Raw genomic sequence first — 13,214 nt, forward strand, 5'->3', positions numbered from 1 at the left:
AACTGCTCTTTGAAATATTTTATTAAGTAAATGAAAAGGCAAGCTACAGGTTAGAAGAAAATACTTGTAATACATGTCTTTAACAAAGGACTTGTATCTATTATATATACATAAAAATATTACAACTCAACAAGAAGAAAACAACCCAATTTAAAATTTAAAAAATAGATGAAATATTTAAAAAGATACTTCATAAAAATTACAGGAATGGCCAGTTAGGAAAAAGCAAATTAAAACCATTTCATTCTTACTATATGGCTAAAATTAAGCCTGACTAGGAGGTTATGAGGCCACTGGGACTTACATGCATTGCTGGTGGAGTGGAAAAAAGTCAGTCCTTTTGGAAAACTGTGTGACTACTTCTTATATAGTAAAACATACACATACCCAAAGACTCAGCAATTCCACTTTTAGTTATTTGCTCAGAAGAAATGAAAACATACATCCACAAAAAGATTTCCTTCTTAGGAAATCTCATGTTTTACTATTTTGGCCTGAATTATCTTTCAGCCATCAGCTTTATTACTAGCTCTCAATTAGAACTACCCAATGTCCATCAATGGGAGAATGGCTAAATAAATCACGATACATTTTTAAAGTGGAATACCACTTAGCAATAAAAAAAGAACTACTAATAAATGTAATGACATGGATGAATCTCATCATTAAGAGAAAGAAGCCAGAGACAAAAATGCAAAAACTGGCAAAATTAATTCTGATGATAGAAATTTAGAACAGTGGTTGCTATGAGGGGGTGGAGATTGACTACAAGGGATTTGAGGGTATATTCAAGGGAAAGATAATGACAGACCATGGAGTAAGAAGGTCAGTTTGAACAGAAGTGAGAATATGAGGTATGGGATGAACAGAAAAAGGGTGATACGATAAATGGATTAGAAAACCTGATGGCGTCTTAGAATATTGCTGAATTGAGGGTACTAGAGAAAGTGATGTGGAAAGATAGGAGGTATAGATTGGAGATTGAGATGCCTGAAACAGATTCTGGAGGTGGAGGAACTGGTAATAGCTGAGGTGAAGTGCCATTGAACAGGTGAAGTTCAAGAAAATGACAGGCCACCAAGTTGGATTGATTAAACATTAAACAAGTTAGTCTTCTTGTTTTCTTCTGTAATTTTAGACATTGAAATTACAAAGAACATAGTAGGCACTCAGTAAAATTGTTGAATGGAAGGATTAATTGCATTTTAACTGTCTCCCCCATTATATTCTAAGTTCACTGAGTATAGGGACTGAAATTTTAATTTCTGGAATTCCTGGTATTAATATGATGAAATTCCAGGTACTACCTTGTACCTGGTAGATGCTTAATAAATAATTGTTGAATGAATATTTGACCTTAGTCAACTTCAAATATAATCAAAGCACTTTTAGAAGCAGTTATTTATCATTTTTACTTAATAATTTATCTAGTGCAGATATAACAGTAAGTAAAACAGGTATAGTCCACACAGTTATTATCTAGTGAGGCAAGCTAGCAAAACCAAGTAAACAAAAAAATTACTAATTGTCATAAGTGCTAGATAGTAAAGAAACTCTAGTTTGAGATAGGGAACCAGGGGAACTCACTTTAAATAAGGTAAAGGGAATATTTCTCTGGAAACATGATATTTAAGTTAAAAATTTCAGAATACACACGAGTAAATGGTAAAAGAAAATGGAGAAAAAAGTGTTCTAGGCAGAAGAAATAGTATGCAAAGACCTTGAGTTTGGAAATAAAAAACTTACCATTTGAGAAAATATTACCAATTCAGCAAAATGTGGCAATGATGAATGATGGATTTCCAAAGCTAAGAGGTAGTATGTGCCTTGTTATGATCAGAAAATCATTGATAACAAACTATTATCATTATCATTTCATATTGTTCCATAGTGGACCTGTTCTCTGGGTTAAAATGTAAACAGAAAGTAATAATAATTTCACTCAGTACTTTCTGGGACCATAGAAAATAAAGCCTGTACTAGGTCAAGTCAAAATAAATCGGGGATGGAATGTGACCAACAAACAGACGTTTCCACTCCTGAATTCAATGACAGGCCCAACAGTAAAAAGTTATAATAAGCAATTATAGCAATAATTACTATAGTTCTTTCTTTACTCAATGACCATTTACTGAGTTCCTTTTATACTATTATGTGCCAGGCACTGTGGTAAGTGCTGTGGGAATAGAAGGAAATGGTGATAAAAATGAGAAAGACAGCTTCTCTACCATTATAGAATTCAGAGTTGGAAGAGTATGTTGCTGCTTCCCATTAACCCTGGAATTAACCTTTTCCACAAAAGAAACACAGTCTGCCTTAGCAACTTTTGAAGGGTCTGTTTAACATGTGTAATTCTGCCTCATGAAACATGTAGAACACCTTGGCTCAAAGTGAGCCACTTCATCAAATGATGGCCACATGCCAAACTGTTCTATTAGTTTCCCAGGAGTCGACAGCTATGGGGCACCATTTCCTTCTGTTGGAATACTTTTAAGAAGTCAACAAATAACCATCATAGCAACAGTTCTCTTTAACAACAGAACCTAAGTATTAGTATTAAGAGCACCTGAAGTCATGAGAGACGTGTACAACTGAAGAGTTTGCCTTTTATGATACATTTCTTTTTTCTGCATGAAACCATATTTCAGATTTAGGTAGTTACAACTTTTTAGAGGTATGATAATATTTTAACTTTAAAACTCAATATATTTTGAGATAATTAGAAATTAAGAAAAGAAAAAGTAGGAATAAAGTATCATTCTTTCAAGTTAAAAAATGCAATTAGAGGAAAAAATAGTTTTTAGGAATAAAATATACTGTTTTTTACAAACAATAATGCTCACAGCCTATAATAAGTAAAACTAAACCCAAGAAAATACAGAGTAAAACAAGAGGGAAACACTGCTTGGCAAAGAAACACGTGTGCCAGATTGTAATCCTGTGCTTGCCAAGATTTAAAATTATCTGAAATCCTAAAAGTCTATATTAAAAATCATATTTTCCAACAAATTGTCTTTCACTTGACTGCAAAAGAAAACAAATGAAAAGTCACAAGTGACCCTTAACATACTGTTGGAAGGGCAAACACTCAAGCGACAAAGATCCATATTCTGATTTACCACGTAGAATTAGTAATGTACACAATACAGAAAAAATACAATACCGGATTTCTCTACAGACTGAAGTGTCAGCCAAAATAAACATGTCAATATCAATTAACTAAAGCACATAAATTAAAAAAAATGAGGTCCTTAGGTCCTTATTCACATTTATTCCTATTTTAGATTCACTTTTAAAAAAATCCTCTATTTACTAAGTTCATAATGTATTAGAAATATTTTTCAAAAAGGTGAAGGAGCATCTAGAAAGAGACATACTAACAACAAAGAGAAACAAATTCTGCTTCTGGAAAAATGGAGGTAGCCATACTTTTTGCTATTTCTTCCACTAAGTACAACTAAAAACCCTGAACATTATATATATAGTTTTGGTTCTCCATATCCATGAGTTCTGCATCTGCAGACTCAACCAACACCAGATTTAAAATATTTTGGTGGAAAAAAAGAATAAAAAATAACAATATAACAATGAAAAATAAAAATATAGTATAACCATTTTTATGTAGTATTCACATCATTTTAGGTATTATAAGTAACCTAGAGATAATTTAAAGTGTATCGTAGGATATACATAAGTTATATGCAAATACCACACCATTTTATTAATATATAAGAGACTTGAGCACCTGTGGATTTTGGTCTCCATAGGGGTCTGGAATGAATCTCGCATGGATACTGAAGGACTGACTTGTGTGTATATATAGATGTGTAAAACCATAAGAGTCTAAGCTAGGGACTTTGGGCCTCAGGAAGGATATGGTGGTTATGTTCTCTGGGTTTTCTTTTTGTTTCCTATATTCCAGACTTGGAGCAGAAGAAAAAAACCTGAAAACATCAACAAGCTTAGACAAAAAAAGGCCCCAACTAAAAGCTCGCTCTCTCTAGCCCCAGGAAAGGTCGGCTTATTAGCAAGGCAGAAAACTTAGACAATAACCCTACTACTCCATCCAAATACCACAGAAAAAACACTGTGGTTCCTCCCCTATCTTGCCAGCAAAGACTGAGTGGGGAGCTTAGATTTCTACCCTTTCCACCCTTGAAACAAGGTCCCCCAACCCTCCTGCAGGGATGTTGTCAGAGAAGCTGAGTACAAAGCTGGGCTTTCATGCCCACCTAGTAGTAATGAGGCCTTCTCCCCACCCTGGTATTAGTAGAGACTATGTGGGGAGTCTGGACTTTCACCCAGCCAGCAGTAAGAGGTGCCCCTACCTCTCCTAGATTGGGTGGTGTCTGAGGAGGCTTGTGGAGAGACATGACTTTCATCACCCTCCAGCAGTAATAAGGCCACTCTCACTGTGGTGTCAGTGGAGACCATGTGAGAAGCTGGAACTCCCACTACAGCTCAGCAGTAACAAGGAACCCTCCTAGCCCTCCCCTTTGGTGTCCACAGAGGCTGAGGATGAACCTAGGCCTCTACCTTCATCTATCTGTAGTGAGGCTGCCTTCCTCCTTTCCCTGCCGGAGCTGTGTCAGAAAGAGCAGCTAAAGTGACAGGTTTAAATAAGTTGCAGAATCTCATAATACAAAAATATTCAGTTTTCAATAGAAAATCACTTGTCATTTTAAGAGCCAGGAAGGTCTCAGACTGAATGAAAAAAGACAATAGATGCCAACCCCAAGACAACAGAAATGTTCGAATTATCTGACAAAGATTTTAAAGCAGCCATGATAAAAATGCTTCAATGAGCAACTATGAACATGTTTGTAACTGAAAAAATAGAAAGTCTCAGAAAATAAAGATCTAAAGAATCAATATGAAGAAGAATCAAATGAAAATTTCAGAATTGAAAAACATAACTGAAATTAAAAACTCAGTAGACTAATTAGGAGACTCAACATAGTAAATATGTCAATTCCCCCATCCCATATTGATATATAGGTAATGTAATTCCTATCAAACTCTCAGCAATATTTTTTGCAGGTTTAGATAAGATTATTCTAAATTTTATATATAAAGACAAAGATATTAGAATACCTAACACAATTTTTAAAAAGAAAAATAAAATGGGGAGAATCAGCTTCTGTGATTTGAAGATAATAAATAGCTATAGTAAGCAAAATTGGGTAGTATTAGTGGAGGAATAGACACAAAAATTAATCAAACAGAATACAGACCACAGAAAAAGACCCAAACCAATATGCCCAAGTGATTTTTTGAAAGGGTGCAAAAACAATTCTTGGAGGAAAGACAGCCTTTCAACAAAGAATGCTGGATCAATTGGACAAAGGCAAAATACCACACATGTACACACAAATAAAAACAAAAAATCCCAAAACAACCAAAGAAAACCCCCAAACCTTGACCTGCATCTCACACTTCATACAAAAATTTACTTAAAATGTATCACAGACTTAATTATAAAACATAAAACTGTAAAACTTTTAGGATAAAACATAGAAGAAAGTGCTCAGGATCTAAGTCTAAACAAAGGATTCTTAGACTTGGCATTAAAAAGCACAGTCCATAAAAACAAAAAATGACAAACTGGACTTCATCAAAATTCACAACTTTTGCTCTGGGAAAGACCCTATTAAGAAGATCAAAAGACAATCTCCAGGGTAAGAGGAAATTATAAACATCATACCTGACAAAAGACTAATATCTAGAATATATGTAGAACTCTCAAAACTCAACAGTAAAAGAGCAAATAATCCAATTAGAAATGGATAAAAAATGTGAAGAAAAATTTCACTAAAGAGGATAGACAGATGGAAAATAAACACAAGAACAGATATTTCACGTCATTATCCATTAGGGAAATGCAAATTAAAACAATGAGATGTTACTACATACCTATCAGAATAGCTAAAATAAAAAATAGTGACAACATCAAATGCTAATAAGGATATGGAAAAACTGGATCACTCTGAAAAACAGTTGGCATTTTCTTAAAAACACTAAACATGCAACTACTGTATGACCAAGCCATTATACTCATGGTTATTTATCACAGAGAAATAAAAACGTATGTTCATACAAAAACCTACACATTGATGTTTATAGCAACTCTGTAATAGCCCCAAACTGGAAATAACCCAGATGTCCTCAATGGGTCAATAGTTAAACAAACTCTGGTGCATCCATATCATGTAATAATACTCAGAAACAAAGAGAAAAAAACTACTGATGCACACAAACCGAATGAATCCCAGGTTATATACGGTACAATCGTATTTATATAACAATCTAGAAATGAAAAAAATTGTAGAAATGGAGAAACAACAGATTAGCGATTTCCAGGGTATAGGGGTAGGAGGGAAGTGGGTGTGTCTATAAAAGGGCAACATGAGGGACCCTCGTGGTGATGGAAATGTTTTGTATCTTGACTGTATACATGTCATTATGCTGGTTTTCATATTGTACTATAGTTTTGCAAGATGTTACCAATGGGGAAAATTGAGTAAAGGGTATATGGAATCTCTCTGTATTATTTTTTACAACTGCCTGTGAATCTATCTATAATTATCTCAAAATAAAGAGTTTAATTTTAAAAAGAAAAATTACAGCTAACAGTGAAGGAGAAGATAGAAAATCTTTACTAGAAGAACTCACCAAGCTTACCTGTTAGAAACTACGTATTGAAAACTATATAAAGCTTAATAATTGCTCAAGGGCAATACAGTAATATAACAGAGAGAATATTGGATGGATGTTCATAATAATGATTCCAGGGCATGAAGAAAAAAAATCAAACTACATTGCTTATAATATATATAAAAGATTATAGAAATGTGAATTATATTTTAGAAAGCTTTATATTACAATGTTAAAACAAAGTTTTCATAATCTATAAGTATTTCGTTTCTGACAATGCTCTTCATGAACCACTTATAATTAATCCTCAACTCCCCCTGACTCCTACCTACTCAATCCCAACTCCTCCTTCATACCCATTATCTTGCCTAGAACATTATAGCAGCTTTTTACTATACTCTTTGGCTCCAGCCTCTGCTTTTAATTCATCCTCTACTTCTTTGCTATAATGAGCTAAAATGTAATTCTGATCTTGACACTCCTTCAACAGCAGGTTTGATCTCTTTAGATTGGCACAAAAGTTATTTCATAAAATGTCTCTTACCAACTCTATAGCTACATCTCCTGATACTCTTCCACATTTCCCCAAGCATCAGTCACATAGAACCTTTGTCTTGTGTTTCATAACATTAGGCGTTTTCATATATTGTTCTCTCTGAATAAAACACTTTTCCTCTTCATCTTCCCTAGCTAACTCTTGGTTAACTAATAAGACTTTACTCTTCCAGAAATTCTTCCTTGTCCTGCAAGTCTACAGGATGTACTTCTACAGTACCTCATAGGTGACTTTATCATAGTATTTACTATAATACATAGCATTACCATCCTTTATTACTTCACTATTAGTAATTTGAGGGCAGGGATCATACCTCTTATTTTTTATCCTCCAGAATATGAGACCTTGGAGTTTCCTAGTAAATGTTTGCTGAGTGAGTAAATTACTGTTTTCTACGACATTCTAAATAGTCAAAGATAATTTCCAAATATTCCAATTTCCTTTAATATAGTATGAGTGTATTACCCAAGAATATTTAAACCTTTTGATATCTAAACTTATTTGAATCTATTTATATTTTTTAGCTTATAGTATATATCTGTATGTGGAGGTTTGATGAATATGACTTAATGTTTAAAGTATATTCTACTTTTTTCATGCTTTATGGGAAACTCCAAGCTCCAATATTCTCATAAATAGATAATGCAGCGGCCTCATACTTTATGTTCACCAAGTAATTATTTCATTGATTCTCTAGATAATTTTTTCTGCCTTTCAAATATTTAAGGAATCTTTTATCATAGATTTTAGTGACCCTTCCAAGTGCTTGTCCCTCATCTGTTATTTGGTAGTCTTTCCTCTTCATCTATGGGCAATTTCCTGCATTCTGTCTTATTCTGCCAGTTAGTTACATAAAACTTTTGTCTCATCATCTGAACTTTTAAGTCTATGTGAAAGAAAAACAGAAATATATGCTTATAAAACAAAAACAAAATGAAGTTTCCTTAGATAACTTCAACTACATCAGACAATAAAAGAGTTAATTTAGAGAGAAATATAATGCCAGAAAAAATTTTAGGTAAATAGTTTTGTATTCCCCAAATGGGATTTGCAACATATGCCCAATGATATAGTTAATAAACTCTAGAGATTTTCTATTGTACATGTATTACAGAAATATGGACAAGGTAGCAACAACAATAAAAAATGGCATAACTAAAAAAAAAAAAAATGGCATAACTGCTCTATGTCAAAGACAAATATAATAATTTAAAAACATCCTGAAAAATGTAAAACAGTGATTGGATAGTCTGCATATTTATTTTATTATCATTTCTAGTTTATACTAGAAAACTCCTTTTTTCTAGTAGTCATTGATAAAATTATTTTTATCACATTTCCACCATTATTCATATTTTCCCCGTGTTTCTGACTGAATGAATAAGGGTGGCACATATAGTAAAATTATATAAAAGTGAATAATAAATCAAAATCAAATTACATTCTATTAGAGACTAAATACTAATCGGTAATCTTTTACTTCATCATGAATGATAAAAAAGAAGATAACTGATTTTATAGTGATCTTAAGTAGTGTAAATGACACTGTAATAAGCTGTTTTGTGACAAAATCACTGTTGTCAGTGAACTAGACAATACAACACCATCCTTATGCTTTAGGCAGAAAAATAATAAAATTTACAAAGCCACATTAATCTTGATCAGTGTTTTACAGATAAAGCACTGTCATGACTTAGGTTCATAAAGTGCTTTAAAGTAGAGAAAATATTAATTTATACTGACTTTGAATTTCTATACTTCTAAGTAAAATACAGTTACTTACTTTTTTCTCCTATTTGACTCCACAAAATATTTACGTGCTCGATTTCGACATATTTTTTGTTGCTGCAGTAATATTTGGCGTTCTTCTTCTAAATTCTTCTCTAGGTAGATTTTCATATCTCTAATGATATAAGTTAAGAACAATGGTTTATATCTTTAATGGATGAGTGTCAGTGCTATCTGATAAATATAATTACAACCTCATGAAAATGATGTAATGATATTTTTATGAACAATTAATATGTTTACATATTTTCAGTGTACCACCAGCAGCTGTTTTACGTAAAAAAATTCTGACTTGGTATTAGGACCTAAGATATATCTCACTTTCCCTGGGGGCAGGAGGGAGGAAAGCAATTACTTTTAGAAATCATGAGCTCAGATAAGGAGACTGCATATCGTCATTCATTACACAGATATCTGAGTACTTGCTAATTAGTTGCCTTCTTAGGCATGTGTATAAGAAAATGAAATAAGAAGGTTTTATTTCACTAACAGAAAGTGGATAAATTAAACATTTCAATAAATCCTTTATAGTGTGAAAGTCATATTCAAATATTTAAAAAATAAAATAGCAATATAATTGGAATATATGGGAATATAGATTATTTGCTTAGTGATTTACTTGTTGGTTACAAAAAAAAAAAGCAAACAAACTAGGAAAACCATGCATAGTCACCTATTTATCCAGAAGTTTGCCAGAAAAGAAAAGGAATATTTTGTTTATCCTAATCATCTATTCATTTGAAATTTACTATATAAAATTAAACTTTCCTTAAACAGTTTTGTATTGATATCATTAATTGATTTTCCAAATTTATATGTTTTAACTGTTGTTATTGAATATCTTTATCAAATTTGTCACAGTAATTTTCTATTTTTAATAATTTTGAATTTTTAAAAAATGTTAATTCAGTCACCACTTTATCACATTCAGTACTTCATTATTAGATGTAGATGCATATGAGATTCCACTAAAATTACAGATTATATGGTATAGCTACTTGTCTTTTTTAGAATAACTTCTTAAAAAAACTTTTTTCCCAAAAACAGAGATTCAAAATTCTCTTTGAGATGCATTTAATCACAATTTTTTATATGTCATAAATTGATTAATAGTAGTAAAACAGAATACAAGAAATACATTCAACAATATATTATGCTTTACATAATTTGTTAATTCAAAATGTGTTGATTTTGGGATCCTACTGTGCTTCAGCATCAGTATTATAAAGAAACTCTATTATTATATATTTCAAAATAATCATGTTCATTTGAACTTTTTTGTTGTTTAAATCTTTGCTAATGGGAGCTTATTTGTTTTCAATTATGTTGCTATCTAACCACCTTTATACCATAAGCCATAATTCATTTTACTTTTATTTTTTATAAAATTTTGCACTACTTCAACACAAAGACCCAAACACACTCACACACATGATATTTTTACTTAAAGTTTTCTTTCGAAGGATTTATAAAAATGAAGCAAAAAGAAAAGATTTATCTTGCACTTCTCATAGAGTACTTTAGTAGGACACAGATTTCAACAAGATGGCTAGTTACTACTAAAAGTCATAATTCAGGAGTAAAGGAAAGCATAACTTCCTTTCCAGGTACACGTGGGCAACATGGGGGCAGGGGAGGGAAGTTACTTTGGCTCCTGTGAGAAGCATGGAGGACTATGCTGCAGGTGGAGACAATTCTGCTCTCTGTTCAACATGTTTGAGATCTCATCACAAGAGCATAAAGAAAATCACAAATGTTTGTAATGTTCTGACAACCATATAGTCTTAAATTTAATCAGATTACTCTCTATTATATATGTATAAAATGGTATTGTACAAATTTTGCCTGCTGAATTATAAAAAATGCTGCTGCCTTTGCATCTTTTCAAATATGCTGTTCAAGTTTAAAAAATATTAGATGGCTGGTTAAATTTTTGGTTCTTATATGAGCTGTATTGTAAAAGTAAGATATTTCCATAAGAATCACTGATAAATACCTGTGCAAAAGAAGGTAATTTTTATATACTTAACATTAACAAACCAAACTAAACCTAGTAGGATTGGGTAAATGACACATGATTATAATTTAAAAGCACAGTCTATTCTACCCTACTTTCTCCTCACCTCTTTCTCTCCCAACTAAGTCTTTCTCCAATTAGGTTGTTTAAAATATGTTATTAATACCACCACAAATAATTATGCATTATACAACCCATTTTCTCCCCAAATCCATTAAGGTTATCTTGATTCTATTTCTCCTCTGCAGTACCCCCTTGCACTGTCTTGGCTCAGGCACTTTAAATTCCTTGTCTGGACTACCTCAGTACTCTTCTAATTCATCTCCTCACTCCTAAACTGGCTACCCCCTCATTTGAACATCCACAAACCAGCTAAATGCAAATCTGATTGTGTTTCTCATTCTCTTTTTTTCCCCCCAGGGAGACAGAGGTCTCACTCTGTCACCCAGGCTGGAGTATGATCATTGCTCAATGCAACTTGGTCTCAAGCAATCCTCCCACCTCAGCCTTCTTAGTAGCGGGGATTACAGGCACACACCACCATGTCCGAGTAATTTTTAAAACATTTTTTTGTACAGAAAAGATCTCCCTATGTTGCCCAGGCTGGTCTTGAACTCCTGGTCTCAAGTGATCCTCCTGCCTTGGCCTTCCAAAGCATGGGATTACAGGCATGAGCCACTGCATGCAGCCTGTTTCTTATTTCTTGTTGTTCTCTAAAAGCTTCTTATCACCTTCATGATAAAATTCCAAATTTCTTGGACTTGTATATAAAACATTTTATAATCTGGTTTGTTTTTTCAACTTCATTTCTCAATATTTCCCTATATGAATCCTATGCCCAGCCACACAAATATAATTATTAACAGAACAAGCCATGACGTATCATACCATTATCTCCTGGCACATGCTTGGCTAACTACTCATCCTTTCAGGACAACCTCAAGCACTTCTTCCCTGTGAAGCCTTTTCTAACCTCCACCAGATGAAAACAGCTTCGTGAGTATATCTTATATGTCTCCTCTACATTTCTATAACTCTGATGCCTGGCATGGTTCTTAGTAATGGGTGAAATTCTGTCAGTTTTTATAATTTTATATTTATTTTATATTTACCCTTTTTATCAGTTCAAGTATATTTTGGAATGTAGTATAATGTGTGACTCAAGGCAGAGACAGTGAATATGGACCACTCTTTTAGAGGTCTGAGTAAGAAAGAGATGAGCGATATTAGAATATAGCTAAAAGGGTTCTTGTAATCAAAGAAATTGAAAGTAAATTATAAGAAAGGTGGGATGATTTATAATCCAAGGTTACCGAGAAGAGAGGCGATAGAAATAAGGGCACAAGTGAATGGATTCACTTCCGACAGTAAAAGTAATATCCCATCACTGAGCTGGGGAAAAAAGGCAGGTGGGTGGAAGCATGTGGGTTTGCACTGTTGGGAGGGAATTGGGGGGAGTTCATGGCATTCATGTCTTATGAAGTGGTAAAATAGTTTAATGAGTGTGGTGGGAGGTGATAGAGATCTGGCAGAGGCATTAAGAGGAACAAGAATCCAATTGCTGTTTAGGTGAAGCTGGAAACCATCAATCCAGCCTTTAGTGGCACAGTCTGTATTGTTTTGTGATTTCTCTCTGACAGAATTTTTATTATTTGCATAAAGGAATAGAGAAGCAGGACTGTAGTAGTTACTGGGCAGTTGAAGCAGAAGGACAGAGGTGCAAATAGCTAAGGATGTTGGTGAGAAAATATGTGCAAATAATCAAGAATAGAGTATAAACTGGATAGAGAAGAAAGAGAAGCAAGGTGAGTGCTAGGATAAAACGGAAGGGTCAAAGACTGGAAATATTTATAAGGAAAAAAAGAGGCATAGTATGAAGGGGACATGAGAGATATTTTAGGTTTTTTTTTTTTTTAACAAATTTTATTCTATTTCTATTTTTAACTCTTATAAGAGATTGAAATGTTAGCTAATTTTAATCAGATGAACTTCATGGGGTTTTGTTCTTTTAGAGCCTTTAGAGTCAGAAAGTTCTGACTCCAGTGAGAAAACATCTTCAACAGAAGGCTGTATGGCCTCTGAGTATTGCATTTATATTTCAAATCACATATAGAAATTTTACCAAGCCACTTGTTTATTTGAAGACTATGGTGCTTTCATTTGTTTTCTTTTTGTTTTTTCCATTTAGTCATTTAGTTA

General features: G+C 33.1%; 1 protein-coding gene across 1 annotated transcript in view; it reads right to left on the reverse strand.

Annotated features, from left to right (window-relative positions):
* Positions 1-13,214, reverse strand: part of CEP126 (centrosomal protein 126) — a 73,615-nt gene that overhangs the window by 58,043 nt on the left and 2,358 nt on the right. The window contains exon 2 of the mRNA XM_045556862.1: positions 8,994-9,113. Coding sequence (XP_045412818.1) covers positions 8,994-9,113 — 120 coding nt within the window. The remainder of the gene's footprint in view (positions 1-8,993; positions 9,114-13,214) is intronic.

The sequence above is a fragment of the Lemur catta genome, chromosome 7 (assembly GCF_020740605.2).
Source record: "Lemur catta isolate mLemCat1 chromosome 7, mLemCat1.pri, whole genome shotgun sequence".
Lineage (NCBI taxonomy): Eukaryota > Metazoa > Chordata > Mammalia > Primates > Lemuridae > Lemur > Lemur catta.